The 19,931-nt window shown below is 40.9% G+C and overlaps 4 protein-coding genes across 4 annotated transcripts in view; 1 reads left to right on the top strand and 3 right to left on the bottom strand.

Moving 5' to 3' along the window:
• Window positions 1–2,786, bottom strand: part of LOC311023676 (arrestin domain-containing protein 3-like) — a 4,946-nt gene extending 2,160 nt beyond the window's left edge. The window contains exons 1-6 of the mRNA XM_084025668.1: window positions 2,501–2,786; window positions 1,946–2,003; window positions 1,703–1,853; window positions 746–845; window positions 376–629; window positions 28–63 (exon numbers count right to left, since the gene is read on the bottom strand). Coding sequence (XP_083881794.1) covers window positions 28–63; window positions 376–629; window positions 746–845; window positions 1,703–1,853; window positions 1,946–2,003; window positions 2,501–2,756 — 855 coding nt within the window. The 5' untranslated portion in view covers window positions 2,757–2,786. The remainder of the gene's footprint in view (window positions 1–27; window positions 64–375; window positions 630–745; window positions 846–1,702; window positions 1,854–1,945; window positions 2,004–2,500) is intronic.
• An 811-nt stretch (window positions 2,787–3,597) lies between these two features.
• Window positions 3,598–6,749, bottom strand: LOC311023701 (arrestin domain-containing protein 3-like). Its single transcript, XM_084025693.1, has 6 exons — window positions 6,254–6,749; window positions 5,719–5,776; window positions 5,476–5,626; window positions 4,851–4,941; window positions 4,485–4,741; window positions 3,598–4,174 (listed from the first exon to the last, which is right to left on the bottom strand). Exons 1-6 carry the CDS (start codon window positions 6,507–6,509, stop codon window positions 3,836–3,838), a joined length of 1,152 nt encoding a protein of 383 aa, XP_083881819.1. The 5' UTR covers window positions 6,510–6,749; the 3' UTR covers window positions 3,598–3,835.
• A 135-nt stretch (window positions 6,750–6,884) lies between these two features.
• Window positions 6,885–12,521, bottom strand: LOC311023322 (arrestin domain-containing protein 3-like). The gene is made up of 6 exons (XM_084025079.1): window positions 12,186–12,521; window positions 11,790–11,847; window positions 11,499–11,646; window positions 10,655–10,751; window positions 10,082–10,338; window positions 6,885–8,271 (listed from the first exon to the last, which is right to left on the bottom strand). Exons 1-6 carry the CDS (start codon window positions 12,439–12,441, stop codon window positions 7,501–7,503), a joined length of 1,587 nt encoding a protein of 528 aa, XP_083881205.1. The 5' UTR covers window positions 12,442–12,521; the 3' UTR covers window positions 6,885–7,500.
• Window positions 12,522–16,313: 3,792 nt separating this feature from the next.
• The window catches only part of LOC311023748 (serine/threonine-protein kinase Nek9-like), a 268,007-nt gene continuing 264,389 nt past the window's right edge, over window positions 16,314–19,931 (top strand). Inside the window, exon 1 of the mRNA XM_084025764.1 lies at window positions 16,314–16,440. Coding sequence (XP_083881890.1) covers window positions 16,377–16,440 — 64 coding nt within the window. The 5' untranslated portion in view covers window positions 16,314–16,376. The remainder of the gene's footprint in view (window positions 16,441–19,931) is intronic.

The raw sequence follows: 19,931 nt of genomic DNA, 5'->3' as shown, positions 1-19,931 counted from the left end.
AGCAACTATGAGTAGTGGAAACACCACCTCTGGGTCAAAGGCAAAACTGATGTCCAAATACACCTGAGAAACACACAAAAGACACATGAAGGCATAAGATTTATCACCATGTATGGAACTACAGTAATTAGACTTGATCATGCCGTCTGATAAACATGATTACAGTCTGTTATCGTCCTGGAAATATTTATACAGCATTTTATTTCAACTCTATAAGCTGTTGTGCGGTTTATATGTTTTATATTAAAATGATTGTTGAAGCAAGAGAGTTGTCAAGAATCAACTGCAACAATGACTGAACTTCCAATATGTGAAAACCAAAGCAATGATTTAAGTGCGGTGTTGCCGTAACGTGGCTTTTACATAATGACGTACCTTGAGGATATAGTCAACTGAGAGGATGTCACAATTGTAGATGGTGAAATTGGCATCTGCAGGAATCTTAATTTCGCAGGAGACCGTTTGCTCTGACAGAGAGATATGATTCCCAACCATTTTGCACAGAATATGGACATACTCTTTGGCGGCGTCACCGACGCTGTACACTGTTCGCTGCTGTAAAATGTACTTGGGCCTCACTTTTTTTGAAGAGGGGTTGTTGATTTTGGCAACAACAGACAAAGTGTCACCTATCAGAAACAAAGCATAGGTTGTTTTTTTATAGAAGGATGTCAGCACAATAAAAAAATATATTATACATTCCACGTACTGTATGTAAATATGTAGTAAGCTGGAGTGACTTTACCTGGAGAGCAAACGCATGTGTTAATGGTAACAGTCATTTGGACCTGTTTCTTGAAGACAAGGCCCAGCTCTTTATGCACTGATTTAGACTGGGGTTCACACTAGAACAAATCATACAAACAGGCATTATTTCACATCAATGCAGCTACTCATATGACTGAAATCCAAAGTTCAGGATAAAATATGGCCATCCTGCTGTTAACCTTTGGATTAAGCCATCATTGACAGTTGTCACCATAAAAAGGAACTCTTTAACATCCCTCCCTTAAGAGGGTGTTGAGCAATAGTGTACTCTCTGATTCTCTCACAGGTTGTACTATCCTATCAATCAATTTCATACACTCCTCACGGCATCTACTTTTAAGGAAGCCACTCCACTTCCTCTTTATACAAACCCCCTTTGTGGTCTCTGTTTGTTCAACATTTAACATATTGTACACTTTCTCAGATTATGGTTGTACCTGCTCCCTGCCACTGATTATATTATCCTGTTGGGTTCAAATTTTCTGCCAGACCTCATCATGACACATTCTGTATACAACTGTTTCCACACTTAACTCTTCCCTCAACCCCTCTATTTCAGTCGTTCAGTTTTAGTCATCTTTAGTCGCAGTAATTGTTAAATTTACATTAACATTTAGGTCATTTAGCAGACGCTTTTGTCCAAAGCGACTTACAATAAGTACATTTGTCAAAAGAAGGAAACAAAGAAACCACAACGTATCATTGCCGATATAGTAAGAGCTAAAAATAGAACAAGTGTTAGGTCCTCATCTGAGTAAAGTAGTACTTCAAGAGCAACAGTGCTATGATCAGAGTGCTATAAGTAAGGTTTTTTTTGGGGGGGGGGGGGGGGGTGTAATTGTTCTCTTAAATATTTTCCTCATCCAAATATTAAATTTTATTTAGAAAGTTTATATCAAATCCATAACATGTATAATTGCAGTCTCCCACTTACCAATACTTGGAGGCTGGGGTGTGACAAGGACTTAGAACCAAATTTGAACTCTTTTTGTTGCAGAGAAGACATCCGCCAACTCCTGGCCAGCTTTGCTTCCATCATGTAGACAATCTTTCCATCGAGCCCCTTGAAGGATGACGGCATGTCCCTGTAAGACAGAGCGGGCCCACAAATACAGTAATGTGTAAAAGCAAACATGTGACACAATATAGGCCTAAGATGCTAGAAATGCCTGCTTACCCCTGTGGCATTTGAAACCCGAACTTAAAGTGATGGATTCCTTGGGACAGCACAGTGCCTGCAGAAGAAGTGAGAATGATTATCGCATCTTGTTTTTACTTGACAGCGTCTTTTAGGAGCAAGGAAGTAGTGAGATGTAGTTCCAGGACGTTATAAACCATAATATACAGTATAGTGTACGGGTAGATCAGATTCATTTAAGATGCTTTTAGGTCGTCAACACTGGAAACTATTACCCAATTTTGATTTAATTTTGCACATAAAACTTTATATAATGAGTTACATATTTAATTACATATAATTATTTGTCATTTTACATATATTTGTAATCAAAGAAAGCAGAAAAATACTGTATAAATATTATCGTAATACTACTCTACCAAAATTAGAAATAAATGTAATTTCCTATGATTGGCATCAGTCATAAAATAAAAGTTGGAGTTTTGTATACAATTAATATATTTAAAAAAAAAGGGAAAAAAAAAGAAAGTTATGTAAAGTTATTTTCAATAAAATAAAATTAGAATTTGTATTATTTATTTTTTTACAATGTACCGTTGGCTTCTTCTGCAACCAAGATCGCCCTGAGTTTGAAGTATCTCCTTTTATCGCTGAACGTTATCTGGTCATCCTCGAAGTCCTCCGACCAGCACACGCTCGCGTCGCATTTGGCTTTCACGGTCAGGTACTTCACTTTGGTGTCTTTTGTCAAACTGAAAGTGACTGCGCATATGATGGTGTCTCCTTCAGAGAAAGTTTCCCCCTCGTTGAGAGCTTCATAAACCAGATTGAAGTCCTTTATCGGAGACATGTTGGACGTCCGTGTCCCACCTGTTGCTCCGCAGCGACAGCTGACTGACTGCCCTCCTGGGTACTTTCTACCAGCTCTTACAGCCGAATGTCAGCGGCTCCGTCCGCAGATTGCGGTCAAAACAAAACCTCCAATAATGCCCCATGGCAGTTAAACCATTTACCACAGAGTTTTAAGCAATGCAGATATCAAAACATCATTACAAAATATGATTTACGCTATTTAACATTATTAAATGTATAAATACTACTCACAACGCATTACTTGTTAGGGTATTTTACTGATATGAGTTATTATTATTATGATTATTTCAAATGACCTTTAAAATGAAAATGAAAGCATGAGACCAGGTGGGTCATGACCTAAATAACATGAAACAGGATGCTTCAAATTCTTCTTTTTTTCCATCACTTCTTTATTTAGACTACAAAAGAGAAAACACTGGCTGTTGTGAGTATAACAAATACGTCTTGCAAAAGTAAGAAACAGAGACAAATATGCTTTAACAAAACAAAACCTTAAAATATTCTGCCCTACAGTGAAATGAATGAAGGACCCAGAGGTGATTTTGGTAAATGAGACTGTACATAAAACATTTTCTGGTTAAAATAGTTACATGGTAGTATAAATACAGAATGCATTTTCACATTTGTAAACACCAAATACTTAACAACATCATAAATGGCTCAAATTCCCATCAAGCTGATTTGCTACTAAATGAAGTTCAGTTTTTGTTATCCCACCCAGTTTTAACGACTCTACATAGCATGACCCACTAACCCCCCCCCCCCCCCCCCCCCCAAAAAAAAAAACAAAAAAAAAAAACTTACCTATGGCACTCTGATCGTAGCACTGTTGCTCTTGAAGTATTACTTTACTCAGATGAGGACCTAACACTTGTTCTATTTTTAGCTCTTACTTTATCGGCAATGATATGTTGTGGTTTCTTTGTTTCCTTCTTTTGACAAATGTACTTATTGTAAGTCGCTTTGGACAAAAGCGTCTGCTAAATGACCTAAATGTAAATGTAAATGTTAACGAGAGTTTGGAGGAGGCTGGGGGGAGGAGAAAAGGGCCGTTTAAGACGGAAGTTCTTGTATCTCTTTAAACGGAGGAGCTGTGGGGGCTTGAGGCGGCACTGAAGACATGTCTGCTGTTGGATCGGCCTGTTGTGGCCACTGATTGGTAAATGCACTTGACGTGTCTGCATGTTGAGTGTGATCCAGTGCCGGGCACGCATAGGCACCTGAAGCTGCGGGTACAGGATTGGGTCCAACGGGGTAACTCGGGGCCCCGACGGCTCCGGCTGGATAAGGCCCCACAGCCTCACCAGGGTGAAGGGGAGCAAAGCCAGGAGGAACTATGACTAGTGGAAACACCACCTCTGGGTCAAAGGCAAAACTGATGTCCAAATACACCTGAGAAACACACAAAAGACACATGAAGGCGTAAGATTTATCACCATGTATGGAACTACAGTAATTAGACTTGATCATGCTGTCTGATAAACATGATTACAGTCTGTTATCATCCTGAAATGTTTATACAGCATTTTATATGTCAACTCTATAAGCTGTTGTGTGGTTATGTTTTATATTAAAATGATTGTTGAAGCAAGAGAGTTGTCAAGAATCAACTGCAACAATGACTGAACTTCCAATATGTGCAAACCAAAGCAATGATTTAAGTGCGGTGTTGCCGTAACGTGGCTTTAACATAATGACGTACCTTGACGTAATAGTCAACTGAGAGGATGTCACAATTGTGGATGGTGAAATTGGCACCTGCAGGAATCTTCATTTCGCAGGAGACCGTTTTCTCTGAGGTCAGAGAGATAGGATTCCCAACCATTTTACACAGAATATGGACATGCTCTTTGGCGGCGTCACCGACGCTGTACACTGTAAGCTGCTGTAAACTGAACTTGGGCCTCACTTTTTTTGAAGAGGGGTTGTTGATTTTGGCAACAACAGACAAAGTGTCACCTATAAAAAACCAAGTAGTTTTTTATAGAAGGATGTAAGCACAATAAAAAAAAATATTATACATTCCACGTACTGTATGTAAATATGTAGTAAGCTGGAGTGACTTTACCTGGAGAGCAAATGCATGTGTTAATGGTAGCAGTCATTTGGACCTGCTTTTTGGAGAAAACGCCCAGCTCTTTATCCACTGATTCAGAATGGATTCACACTAGAACAAATCATACAACGAGACGTTATTTCCTATCAATGCAGCTACTCATATGACTGAAATCCAAAGTTCAGGATAAAATATGGCCATCCTGCTGTTAACATTTGGATTAAGCCATCATTGACAGTTGTCACCATACAAAGGAACTCTTTAACATCCCTCCCTTAAGAGGGTGTTGAGCAATAGTGTACTCTCTGATTCTCTCACAGGTTGTACTATCAATCAATTTCATACACTCCTCACGGCATCTACTTTTAGTGGAAGCCACACCACTTCCTCTTTATCCAAACCCCTTTTGTGGTCTCTGTTTGTTCAACATTTAACATATTGTACACTTTCTCAGATTATGGTTGTACCTGCTCCCTGCCACCGATTATATTATCCTGTTGGGTTCAAATTTTCTGCCAGACCTCATCATGACACATTCTGTATACAACTGTTTCCACACTTAACTCTTCCCTCAACCCCGCCCTTTAGAAAGTGTATATCAAATCCATAACATGTTTAATTGCAGTCTCCAACTTACCATTACTTCGAGGCTGAGGTGTGACAAGGACTTAGAAACAAATTTGAATTTTTTTCGTTGCAGAGAAGATATCCGCCAGCTCCTGGCCAGCTTTGCTTCAAGCATGTAGACAATCTTTCCATTGAACCCCTTGAAGGATGACGGCATGTCCCTGTAAGACAGAGCGGGCCCACAAATACAGTAATGTGTAAAAGCAAACATGACAAAATATAGGCCTGTAAGATGCTAGAAATGCCTGCTTACCCCTGTGGGATTTGAAACCTGAACTTAAAGTGATGGATTCCTTGGGACAGCACAGTGCCTGCAGAAGAAGTGAGAATGATTATCGCATTTTGTTTTTACCTGGCAGCGTCTTTTAGGAGCAAGGAAGTAGTGAGATGTAGTTCCAGGACGTTATAAACCATAATATATAGTGTACGGGTAGATCAGATTCATTTAAGATGCTTTTAGGTCATCAACACTGGAAACTATTACCCAATTTTGATTTAATTTTGCACATAAAACTTTATATAATGAGTTACATATTTAATTACATATAATTATTTGTCATTTTACATACATTTGTAATCAAAGAAAGCAGAAAAATACTGTATAAATATTATAGTAATATTACTCTACCAAAATTAGAAATAAATGTAATTTCCTATGATTGGCATCAGTCATAAAATAAAAGTTGGAGTTTTGTATACTATTTATATATTTAAAAGTTAGAAAGTTATGTAAAGTTATTTTCAATAAAATTAGATTTTTTTTATTATTATTTTTTTTTACAATATACCGTTGGCTTCTCCTGCAACCAAGATCGCCTTGAGTTTCAAGTATCTCCTTTTCGCGATGTACGTTATCTTGCAATTCCCGCTGCCCTCCGACCAGCGCACGCTCGCGTCGCCTTTGGCTTTCACGGTCAGGTACTTCACTTTGGTGTCTTTTGTCAAACTGAAAGTGACTGCGCCTTCGATGGTGTCTCCTTCAGAGAAAGTTTCCCCCTCGTTGAGAGCTTCATAAACCAGATTGAAGTCCTTTATCGGAGACATGTTGGACGTCCGTGTCCCACCAGTGGCTCAGCAGTGACAGCTGACTGACTGCGCTCCTGGTGACTTTCTACCGGCTCTTACAGCCGGATGTCAGCAGATTGCGGTCAAAACAAAACCTCCAATAATGCCCCAGGCAGTTAAAACATTTACCACAGAGTTTTAAGCAATGCAGATATCAAAACATCATTACAAAATCTGATTTACGCAATTTAACATTATTAAATGTATAAATACTCACAATGCATTACTTGTTAGGGTATTTTACTGATATGAGTTATTATTATTATGATTATTTCAAATGACCTATAAAATGAAAATGAAAGCATGAGACCAGGTGGGTCGTGACCTAAAAAACATGAAACAGGATGCTTCAAATTCTTCTTAGTTCCCACACTTCTTTATTTAGACTACAAAAGAGAAAACACTGGCTGTTGTGAGTATAACAAATACGTCTTGCAAAGTACTTTATAGTAAATTAAAAAGACACAAGTGGTTGTCTGGTGTTACACTCAACCGACTGGGAAATATGTTAAAAAAAAGAAAAAAGAATAGCCTCATAAAAAAGGAATATGAAGAAAATGCATCTTTTCTTTCTTTCATATTTCCCATTTTCTTAAGGCCTTGTTGCTTTAAAAACAAGCATATAAAAGATATTTTGTGGTACAGTACTCCCGAACAGAAGAGTGAGGTAGTTAAAACTATAAAACACTGAAAATTGGAAAGGCAAGGACACTTTTGTTGAACAAGGCACGTGTAAATATATAGTGTATCCTGATGGCAGAGGTTTGAGCAGCTGGATAAATCCAATTAGCAACATGAACTGACCATAAAACAACAATCACATACACATTGCCTTTTCATTTCAAAGTCACAATCAACTAATAAAATATTAATGTTCACCTCAGGACGTTCATATATATTTATATAACTAAGTATTAGTATTTACGCCACAATAAAACAAAACAGATTCAGTCATTAAGCATACATTCTATTATTTTGCATCAGATCTGTCAGTAGCAGGAGACGGGAAGAGGAGCGAGTATGCTGGAGGAGCTTCATCTGATTGAGACAAGAAGTCTGTGTCCATCATTGGTGCAGAAGGCAGCAGGTTATATGTAGGAGCAGTGGGGGATATGCTGAAGGGTGGAGGACAAGGGGGCATCTGTGGAGCAGATGGAGTTGGTTGAAATGTTGGGACGGTAGGCGGAGGGTGAAGCACAGAAGACGATGAAGATGAGAACGAAGATCCATATGGAGAAGGGTAGTTGTTGTTGCCCCCATTCACATGTGAAGGATGAGCAGGGTACGCTCCCGATGGCCCAGCATACACCGGCGGGTTATCTGGGTACGCGCGCCGTGGTACTGAATACCTCTCGGCTCCTGGGTATCCAGGACTGCCTGAGCGTGGGTATCCAGGACTGCCTGAGCGTGGGTATCCGGGACTGCCTGAGCGTGGGTATCCGGGACTGCCTGAGCGTGGGTATCCGGGACTGCCTGAGCGTGGGGATGCAGGAAAAGGAACCATAGTCGGCGCAGCTGGAGGGAAGTCTCTGTTGCTTGGGCCATGAATATCCCTCGGTGGATAGGGATTCATAGACTGTGCAGGGGGAGTGAAGTCGCTCCTGCTGGGGCCCCCAACAGCCCCCGCTGGATAGGGACCCACAGCCCCATGAGGCTGAAAGCCAAGAGCCACGACTGAAGGAATAATGGTCACTGGGATCACTACCTCTGGGTCGAAAGCAAAGCTGATGTCCAGATACCCCTGATGGAAAACATGACAGTCCCATTAGCACATTATGTTTCTTTGAAAAGAGAATAGCAACATTTACTGGTCATCAGTTTTATTAAATCAGTTGAAAAAATAGCTTTGTCAATGGACGTAGCTTACCATGCTTTACCATTAAAGGAGAAATCCGGTCATTTTTGACCCCATTTCCGTTGTCCTCAGGGTCATCCCGACTTATTAGAAGCAAAAAACCCGACAAAAATTGACGTTGCCTAGCCCGAGATCTGTACCTGCCTGGCAGCCTTCCAGACTCGCTCCAATGCTAACCCATTGGGGCAACTTTTATCTGCTTTCCTGGGCCTCAGAAAACAATTCCAAGACCTATGCAACACAGGTTGGGTCCGTACGAGACACCTCGGCGCTCGTTTAGCTCAAATAGTGTGGCAAAACGACATAAATATGTGTGTTTTTGCATGGAGTTACTCACCTCAAATCACCACGTAGACATTAGCAGTAGATAGCCGAGCGCCTGTCGTCCCTCCCAGTCACCGCAGAAACGAAAACGTTTTCCACGTAGTTTTGATTTTGTATCCATAAAGAAAAGAATCGAGCAGTGCAGTCGTCCTGTCCGTAATAAATCCAGGAAGCTGTTATGTCCATATGTATGACTATGTTACAACATAGCAACGATAGCTTCAGCTAGTAACGTGCCGGGCGCTCGTCCATCCCACTCACCGCAGAAACGAAAACGTTTTCCTCGTAGATTTTGTATCCATAAAGAAACTTTCGAGCAGTGCAGTCGCCCAGTCCGTAATAAATCCAGGAAGCTGTTATGTCCATATGTATGACTATGTTACAACATAGCAACGACTGCTTACAGCTAAACAGTAGCCGGGAGCCAAAAGTCTCGCGCAAGTTCCCGTCTGCCGACGTCCTCACTCTGGAGCTGTTTTCAAGCCAATACAGTGACAAACTTCTTTCCATCGAGCAGTGCTGTCATGTCCATATGACAGTGTAACTAGCGCTAGTCTACATAGTAAGATTGCTTAGCCTGTGTGACAGTTAAGCCTGCTACAAAGACAACAAATCTTGCGCAGTCTCAGTAGGCTAGTTGTGTTGACAGCACGAGTGGGAGTCGCGTGTCGCGTGTGCAGACTGCAGTCTCTCATCAACAGAGTGAGATCAAAGTGACCCTCGCGCGACTGTCCAAGATTTGTCACTGTACTGGCTTGAAAACAGCTCCAGAGTGAGGACGGCAGACGGGAACTTGTGTGAGACTTGCATTGTTTTGGCTCCCGGCTTTAGCTGTAAGCAGTCGTTGCAATGTTGTAACATAGTCATACATATGGACATAACAGCTTCCTGGATTTATTACGGACAGGACGACTGCACTGCTCGTTCGTTTCTTTATGGATACAAAATCAAAACTACGTGGAAAACGTTTTCGTTTCTGCGTGACTGGGAGGGACGACAGGCGCTCGGCTATCTACTGCTAATGTCTACGTGGTGATTTGAGGTGAGTAACTCCATGCAAAAACACACATATTTATGTCGTTTTGCCACACTATTTGAGCTAAACGAGCGCCGTGGTGTCTCGTACAGACCCAACCTGTGTTGCATAGGTCTTGGAATTGTTTTCTGAGGCCCAGGAAAGCAGATAAAACGTGCCCCAATGGGTTAGCATTGGAGCGAGTCTGGAAGGCTGCCAGGCAGCTACAGATCTCGGGCTAGGCAACGTCAATTTTTGTCGGGTTTTTTGCTTCTAAGAAGTCGGGATGACCCTGAGGACAATGGAAATGGGGTAAAAAATGACCGGATTTCTCCTTTAAGATGCACTGTTGCATACCTTTAAATGGTGCTTCACAGAGAGAATGTCACAGTTCTCGATGGTCAGCATCTGATCACGAGGAATCTGTATCGCACACCTGACCTCCTTCTGTGTTTGGGGTCTAATGCAGTTGTCAACCACTTTGTTGATGACCTTGTCCTCGTGTTTGGTATTGCCCTTGGCACGGTACACCACGTCCTGGATTAATGTGAATTTGGGTGTCATGTCACGGGATGAGGAATTGTCGATTTTTGCAACAACCATGATAGTTTCACCTACGGGGGGGAAAAAGAGCAATGTGTTTAATTCATTTAATGCATTCTGGTTCAAGTGCCACACAGGACAACACTGTGTGTGTGTGTCCAGTGTATTATAGTTAGGTAGTTTATTACTATGCCTGTGAGCCATTACTTATGTAATATCAACAGTGCTGAAATGCTTAACCCCACCAACTTAATGTTCCTTGCGTGTTATTTTAAAGTTCTATCTGTCAAAGTCTAAAAGTGACTATTAGGGTAGACCAAAAAATGGTTTTCAGCAGAAAATCATACATGAACACCACATTTTAATAATATAATATTTCTTTACTACCTGGGGCATAGGCACCCTTGTCAACAAAGACCTCCATGTTTACGTGTCCTTTTGAGAAATGCCCCATCTCTTTCTTCGTTGAAGCAGCTTTTTTTGACTAGAATGCAAAAAACAAACAAAACAAACAAACAAACAGGAAAAACAATTACTTCTGATAGACGGTGCATAGTTTTAGTGTTTCAGTTATAAAGCAGGGCAAAGCAGCTCGATCTCTGGCACCAGTGATGAGTAACTGCATTACATCTTATTTTTCACTGGAACCATTTTCTACAGAAGAACCAGTATCTATGTAAGCCGTCCGCAACAATGTCGGTAAATTATCCAAAATATCTGGGACGATTTGAGCAGCACGAATTGAAATCCACAGCAGATGTTTTGAATGGTCACAGCACACGTGGAGCTGCTGTTTATGATGTCTCTTATCTATGCAAGTATTCCAGTAAAGCCAAACCAGTGAGAGCACCATGCACAAAAGCTGAACCCTGGACCTGAATGCATCCATCAACATTATTGTTGTTTATTACAACTGAAACGTTAAAATGTCTGCTGTGGGAAAAAAGGCCTCTCTCCTCTGTTGTAGTGCAGTTGCAGGATAGATTTCAGAGATGATATTTCAAAACATGCAGCAATTAAATTCGAAGGGGACTGTGTAATAGCTATATATTTCATTTTCAATAGTCCATTTCTATTTTCTCTGCTACTACACACATGAGAAATGCTAAAAAGTCTGCTGGCACCCAGTGTAACATCACATTGCAATATCATATCATAATATACATTGAAAAAAAAGGAATTTTGTTTCTATCTAGTGACTTAAGTGTCTATGTTTCAATATTGTACACACCATCAGATATTGAAGGTTTGGATAGGACTTGGAGACAAAATGTATGTTCTTTTCGACTGTGGAGTCCATCCGCCAACTCCTGGACAGCTTGGCTTCCAGCTTGTAGACAATCATCCCACGAAGTCCCTTGAAGGATGAAGGCATGCTTCTGTAATGGAAGAGAAGCAGATTAATTAAACTGAATCGAATTAACATAGAACGCAGGGGTGGGCTGTTTGGTCCTACAGTAGGAAAATCAATTATGTTATGAGAGTGCAAATGTGGTTTTGTAAACTGTCCTGCTGTACTCACCCTTGTGGTATCTGAAAGCGGAAGTCATAGACATGGATTCCTTGGCGAACTACGGTGTCTGAAAGGGAAGGATCCTGGTGTTATAAACTACTTATAAAGGTGCTACTTTTTTTTTTTTTTTAGAAGTATTACCAATGAATACTTCTACTCCATTGTACTTCATTTGAATATTCTAGTCTGCCATCTACATGCATGCATTTAGTTATTAGTCACTTTGTCATAAATCAACTCAACTAGAGCTATGATTATTTTAACATTGCTGCTGTCCATCAAAACTGCACACACGAGCAAGACGGAGGGAACTGTACAGCAGGCCTGCACCAGCATGCCAGTTACTAGTAGATGGGTTAAGGCATGCATCACTAACAGGAAACAGCGTGCAGAGTAACGCGTTACCCTTCACGTCCCCCGGGATCAAAAACTGCTTCAGTTTGAAATATCTCTTGGTTGCACTGTATGTCGTGGAGTGGTCGCCGCTCTTCGTCGTCCACCGTACGTCAGCGTCTCCTTTCACTTTAACGAACAAGCTTTCAATGGTGGTCTCCTTCGATAAGGCCAGAGTTACTTTCCCAGTGAGAGGGTCTCCCTCCGAAAACGTCTCGTACTCGTTGAGCGCGTCACAGGTGATCGTAAAGCTCTGGATCGCGGGCATTGTCGTAGCGTAAAGACGGTTCCGGTTAAGTTAAATATACCAACCATGTGATCGTATCCGGACGCTTTCACTGTGCACTGTTTTTCTGTTCAGGGCGCACCCCCACCCATAGCGCCTGGACAGGGGCGGGGAGGAGACGCCCAACAAGTCTGCTCGAAGATCTCCACTGCCACCTAGTGTACGAAGCAGAACATGTTGAACAAGTGCGCTGAGATCATTTCCAAAAACACATGCACAGGGGTTGCTAAACTTAAAAGTGCGCTCAGATGGAAAAACTGTAAAAATAAATAAATAAATAAAATAAAGTAAAAAAAAATATGGGACTTTTGGGGATTTAAAAAAGACAATTGAATGCAGTTGCAACCAATGCAATTTAATATGAATTTAATATTAAGTCTAATCATTTAACTCATATAAGAGCACAGTGTTAAAATACAATTCATATAGGCAATTTGACACCATGCCACTCCTATTTTTTCCTATATTTTGACAAAAAGTACAAAAACACTTTAAATACACTTTATTACCCTGAATTTGCGTCATTATGGTCAGTATTTCTTTTCGCCACCAGCTGTTGGACCGTGGTTTCATCGAGTATTATATTCAAAACGACTTCCTGCTTTTATTGTGAAGGCTCGATAGCCATTCCGGAAGCCCCCTTGAAGCTTGAGCAGACGGCTTGACTACCACCAGACGCACAAGAGACGAGTCGGCTTCTGTCCATCCAGTTACTTTAAGACTTATGTAAGTCTTGTTAACGTGTTTTAATAATTTGTTTGCAGTCAAAAATAGGAACACTATGTTTTGTCCTTTGCTCGCTTGCCTACGGTTAGCTAGAACACGCTGTTAACGTCCATTAAACCGTTTACCCTCCTGAGCTGGTGGTTGTAAGACGTTAAAATGTCACTCTGATCTGATTACGTATAATGTTAAATGAATGGCTGAATTTCCCTTTGACGTGCTAAAGCAAATGTTAGCAACTTGCGAGCATTGGTTGTGTGGGCATTAGAATAACATTAGCCTACTGTGCTTTGGTGTCACACCACGTCTATTACATTTGTGTTTAATTACATTGAAAAGTGGGCTTTGTCTGATGCCAGGCATCTATATTTATTTTGATTTCACGCACTTCCGTATTAGTCAGTGTAAAGTCATATAACTTTAGTGGAGCTTTCTGAAAATCAAAGTTTCCCACCAGTTACAAGTACGATTTGGAAGTTGGCAACAAGTTGGAAACATATAATTATGTTACTATGACGATTATAATGTGTGGTACTGTAGCTTTAGACTGCACAAGTGATCTCATCACTTACAAGCAAATTACATAATTATGCAGACGACCACAAACTCAGTCTGCTGTCCAACGTCTGCGGTTCAAGTTTTAAATAGTCCAATTATACTAAAAGTACCATCATCATGGTGTGTGTGTGTGTCTGGGTGTGTGTCTCTGTCTGTGTGTGTGTGTGTGTGTGTGTGTGTGTGTGTGTGTGTGTGTGTGTGTGTGTGCTCGTGTCTTTCTGAAATATGTCTTGTGACCTTCAAAGTTTGCCCCAGTTAAGTTGTTAACAGGCCAATTTCAAGCAGCCCGGTGCTTGCTGTCAACAGTGCTATGGCGACGGTTACCGTGCCTATGTGGGGAGTGCAGTGAGGGGGAGGAGAGGGGGAGACAACCAAATGTCACCAATGTGCAAAAACATAGGCTCCAACAACAGAAGTATACAGGGAGAAAAGGAAGTGTGATATAAGAAGACGTTGGTACAGGTTAGTTCCTGGTTGTGCTGCTCAGTGTGTTTTATTTATGTATTTGTTTTATCTTTGATGTGGTGTGTTTGGCCTTCAGAGGTACAAACCAAAACTTGTCTGAACAATCTGTTTTTTTTTTAGGTTTTTGTTTTAATTTTGTTATTGCAACAAGTCATTTTTATTTCAAATCCAGCAGGTTGAGACTGAAAGCTCAACAGTGCTGTTTGAGAGTTGAATATGTCTAGAAGGCCTCCCCAATTTCCCTTTTGTTGTTGTTACCAGCATTGTTTTATTTCATTGATGTCTTATGTTTCTGTTGGTAAAGCCTGAATGAAAGGACATAATGTTTCATGAGCTCCAGCAAACAGTTTATTTTACAAATTAATTTAAAATTTCCATTCTAAGAATGAGGCCTAGTCGAAAAAGTTCTTCTGAAATAAACAGTACAAAAATCAAACTTCAACTTCTGCAGAAAGCAAAACAATACAACATACTTCTTTTATAAAATCAGTAAAGCATTCTTTCAGCAGAGAGATATGTCCAGGGCAGCGAGAAATAGCACCCCCTAGTGGCGGGACCAGATATGTGGCGTGACCTTTGATTTCTCTTCTAAAGACTCCCCATCAAACTACAAAAGCATTACAATCTATGCCAGCTTTGGCCTCTTTCTCCGTGCACATCGTTAAAAGCCTACAAAAATGACCTCAACTTATTTTCTCTAGCTTTATTGAAAATGTATTCACGTAATAGAGCCTTTTTTTCATCTTTATGCCAAAATGATCTGGGTATCCATCTCCCTGACGAGTGGATATACAAGTCGCAAATCATGGTAACGGCTTAACTGCCAATCAGATGGGAGCAGGACACATGTGAGTAAGTGTGGCAGAAATATAAAAGTAATTACATGTAAGAAAAGTGAGCATATCAAATCCTGCTTAGGGCCCTCATTAAGTTGAGGACAGCCCTTCATGCTTTTAAACTCATCTACCAGACTGAGATGAAAGCGACTGCCTGATAACATTTGTCCATTATGGACTGCGGAGGGCCGTCTGAAGCATAACAGCAGATGCGGCTTCATATCACACAAAGACCTCATTACCGCCGTGCTTGTTTTGTGAAGTTTCTTTGAAATGTCTCTATTTCTTCACTATTGGGCAGTTGAGATATATTTTTAAATGTTGTGTAGAGCTGCACACTAGGTGAAAGTACTGTTATAAAGAAATGTGTTCTTTTCTAATTGATCTTTTAATGGCAAAGACTTAAATCACATCCCTCAGTAGAAGCTCATTAATCTATGCCGTGTGTATGCCCCTAGTTGGATAGGTTGTATCCCTGCATTGGGGAAAAAAAGGGTGCCTTGGTCAAGTCTAGTCTTTATTAAGATTAATGAACAGCTTGACATTTTTAGTCCTCTGTCTGAATCGATAATTTTAATACTCATGAGGGCCAATGGGGATCTAAGCTCGCGGAACACACATTGTGGCCACAGGGCGCATGTTAAATGTCCAAGTGGTAATCAATGCAAAGAAATTAGCTATTGATCTCTTATAGTTTTGTAATAGGTTATCTATTGGTTTGCTCTTTCGGAAAATTCCAATAGCAGTCGGATGGAATTATGCTGGTAATATTGCTGTAGGGTGTGTGTGTGTGTGTGTGTACGTGTGTGTGTGTGTGCACATACACCAGACTTCCATCTGCGTATGTATGTGTGTGTGTGCAGGGTCACCTTCTAATTAGCACAGAGGGCAGATTGTAAATAAACACGTTGAGCAGAATATTGGTGATCTGCATCAGATCCACAGTTCATTACAAATAGGCCTCAAGAATTCAGAGTCAGTGGCAAGTTTAATGCTGAGCAGAAGACCAGTATTTAGTATACAGCCTTTTTGCATTCACAATATTTCCACTACTTTTAAGCATATAAAAAATATGTCATAAGTTTGTGGGTGCTGTATGTGAAGGAAAAACAACTGCATGTCACACAGATCTTATGAAATTAAAGTAAAAAAAACAGCTAAATTGTTTACTTTACGTTGCTAAAACACATCCCTGTTCTCCGTCTTTGTTCCCAGGACATACAGTGTGACTGGGATATGGATGTGCTTTGCTGGGGTAGTGGGGAGCTGGGCCAGACTGGACGTGGCAGGCCAGGACTCATCGGTCCAGAGGAAGCCCATCTGAGAGAGTTCACAATGGCGAGGCTGGGCAGAGTGAAGCTGCTGGCGTGTGGATCCAGTCACTCCATTGTGGTTACAGGTACACATCCTAGTTCCCCTGTTTACTGTTTGTTGTCTTTTATTGCACGCTGTGGAGGTCTAAATGCCATTCAGCATTGTGGTATGAGTTAATGTACTACATTTGAATTTGGGTACTAAGCAGGATTTGTGTGTGTGTGTTTTGTAAATTGTCCAGTAGAGGAAAAACGCGGTTCATCAGATTAATTCATTTTTTGCTGGTTTTTATTCACCGTCATTGTTTACCATGATTCAGTCTATGATGCATTTTCAGACACAGAGTTGTCTGATGTTTTGGTAAATGTATTGTTATGTCTGGTAGGTCTTGCAGTATTTGGAAGTTATTGGGACAAGCTACAATTACTGTTCTGATATACTGTTAATGGGCTGGTGCTGATTTGCTGAAAGCCACAGTCGTCCCCGGAGGCTTTAGAGTGTTTACAGAACAATTGGCTTCGGGAGACATTTGATCAAAAGACGTGTAAACAACTATCCCGTAGAATCCATTAGCAACGGCCGTACAAACTGACCGACGTTTGATGGACATGTTTGCCCAAACTACCCTGCAGTAACACGAGCGTATTGAGTTCACATACGGGATCTAGAAAAGGGAGGGCATGATATAGGATATTATTGCAGATAAAAAAACACTTGCAATAAATGTATCTTGAATTTCCATTGTTGGAATAATCATGAATAGCGCCAAAAATGACTTTAAAAAGCTCGCTATCATGGTACAAAAGTGTAAAATAGTGCCTGATTTAAAAAAGATACAGGATAATAAATGAATGTTAATAATGTATTTCATTTATTTATTAAGAATATGTGATTGTTCACTCAAAAAAGGATGTTCGCTCTGTTTTATCTGTGACACAATAAGAAAAAAAGAAGGTTTTTCTAACAAATGTAGTGACGCCAGGACAGTTTTATGAGTTTTAAGCATATATTGAGGATTGTCAATATATAGTGAATTGCAATTATTCTTGGAGAGAATAATCGTGACATGACATTTTCAGATCGTCCTATGAAAATGGATAATCTGGTGGTGCAGTATAGGGATATTCTGCATAGACATTTAATGTCATATACGTCGGGTTTACACACAGCATGAAGTGTCTTCCCCCCTGCCCATGAGGTAATACTGGCCTACTTATTTGCCAATTTGATAGAAACCCCGATGACAGGAAGGGAGGAGGCTCCTTTAGTATATTAGCTGGCACGAGTCATAAATCAGTAACCCAGATAAGTCTTATAGATCACCCTAACACAGGGATCCTATACCTCCACCATCATTACAGGGAGAAAGGTGACACGTTTGATTGATTAAAATGGTGCGGGCTAGCTTAGGCTAAATCATGTTAAGAGATGTGACATTGCAGTTTCACATATCATATTTCTGTCAAGACAATGATGGTGGAAGGCATTGTCAAGGCATGATATCTGACAACGGCAGACATCTGGGGGGGCCCGCGGAGATTTATGGGAAGGTTTTAGTGGTCTGAGGAAGATGAGAGGGAGTAAAAAGTGGTCCTTTTTTGTGCATTGTCACTTCCAGAGTGACTGTAAATTTTACTCCAGTGCTGTTGGGAATCGGAGACATTTACACATCCTGACAAATTGCCTGCTGTAAAAGTATTTACTGGTCTTGTCCTCCTTTTATTCTGGGCCAGCCCCGCGAACACATACACCCCCTCACAGACACAGAAATATTTACCCACAGCAAATTTATGTGACACGCGTTTATGTGGCGTACCTGAGCTCTAGCCCAACATATGTCATGTTGAGAGTACTGGTCTGCAGTTAATGTTTTAATAGAGGTGGTCTTGAGTAGGTCATAATGGTTTTATATCAGCCACGTTGTCTCAGATGGCTGGCCCAGTCAGCCCAAGGAAAGGCCTGTTTATGGAAAAAGAGCTCGCAGGGGAAATCTGTGCACAAAAAGGTGAAGAACAATTAAAATTGTTTAGCCGTTATCGCCAAACAACATTCAATCATCCGTAAATAAGAATATTCTTAGGACTTGCAACGCTGTTGAATATTATATGTTTTGTGTATTTTTATATTTGTGTTCGGATTGCGTAATGAATGTGACAATTAATGAATGTGTCTTTTATGACACATTTTGAAATTCTAATAATTTGGCAATTATAGAACTTACCTTCATGAATTGATTTAATTAAATGTTGATCTAATGCAAATTATAGAAATAAAAATAAGATGTAAAACCCTAAGGGTGGAATAAATTACCTTTTGTGTAAACTTAGTCTCCTGTTAACTTTTCCACGTTCAGATACTGATGCACATTTTAGAAAAAGCATTATAAATTGCTGCCACTCGGTGGCACTATAAGACTGCCAATAGGAGTGTGTAACCGAGCAGAGAGGGTGGGGGTGGGACGGAGAAGGGAGGCCCACACTTACCTCACACTCAGACAGAGCTATAATTTACTAATAGTGTGGGAGCCGCCATTGCTGTTATCTTTTAATAGATTTGTATGGGGGAAAGCAGGTGCCTTTTGTTAATGTGTCCAATTGCCCAAGTTGCCTACAGAATTTAGGGCATCCATCACTGTCGTCGGCGGTGACACCCTGTCGTTCTACTTCACGCGGCGGGCCGGCCGGGCTGGGGCTGGTAACAGATGAGGCTTCTCTCTCCTCCAGACGCCCACAGTCACACAGAGACGACCGCCATACGTGCCTGCACATGCATCCACACAGAAACGGCTATATCCCCCAAATTATTAGAGGACAAACTGAACTCAAACCAGTGCAACGGGAAATGCATATAAATATAATTAACAGAAGATGATGGCGGTGATTATAAATAGGGATGCAAAAATGAAGAGGAATAAATGTGCTACATATGAGAGAGAAAAGTGGCATTTAAAAAAATATAATCTCTGTAAACTTTGCCCCCCGTTGCTTTGAATTCTTGACCTTCCAGCTGCACCCTTGAGCTTAGCCAGGGGCACCATGTTGCTTGCAGGTTTGCCCTCCGCCCTGGAAAACACCCCGTGCAGCTGTGTTTCTTTAGACCTGGGCTCAGAGTTGGAGGGTATACAGAGGTGCCTGCTAATACCTTGTTAGGGCTCTCTCAGTTGCTGGGTCTCAGCGAGGTCAGTGTCAGTACCGCTTTAGATCGAGGCCCCTTGATCTGCTGGATGCTGGACGAAGCCTTCGGACTCATGTGCTGGCTGTTTGCAACCCACCATGATTTTCTACAGCGGGCCTCGCTCGTGTGTGTTAGAAGTCACATGTCTTTGGTCAGACATGGTTACTTTGATTTAGTCATTTGAATGATCTTGTATATATTACGATTCTTAAAGTAATTTCTTAGATTGCACACAGTTATGACAGGAAATGTCTGCCTGAGATTCAGTATGGCCAAATAGGAATGAAGGAGGACTGAAGGAGGTTATTCCTTTTTTTTATTCCCCTGTTTTTCTACACCTCTCTTTCCACATGAGTTATGAACCTCGGTTAGGCCTCGGTGTCAGGTGTTAAACAGCATATG

The sequence above is a fragment of the Eutrigla gurnardus genome (genome assembly GCF_963514095.1).
Source record: "Eutrigla gurnardus genome assembly, chromosome: 13".
NCBI lineage: Eukaryota > Metazoa > Chordata > Actinopteri > Perciformes > Triglidae > Eutrigla > Eutrigla gurnardus.
Note: the sequence above shows the minus strand (reverse complement) of the source record. Positions and strands in the feature narration are given on the sequence as shown.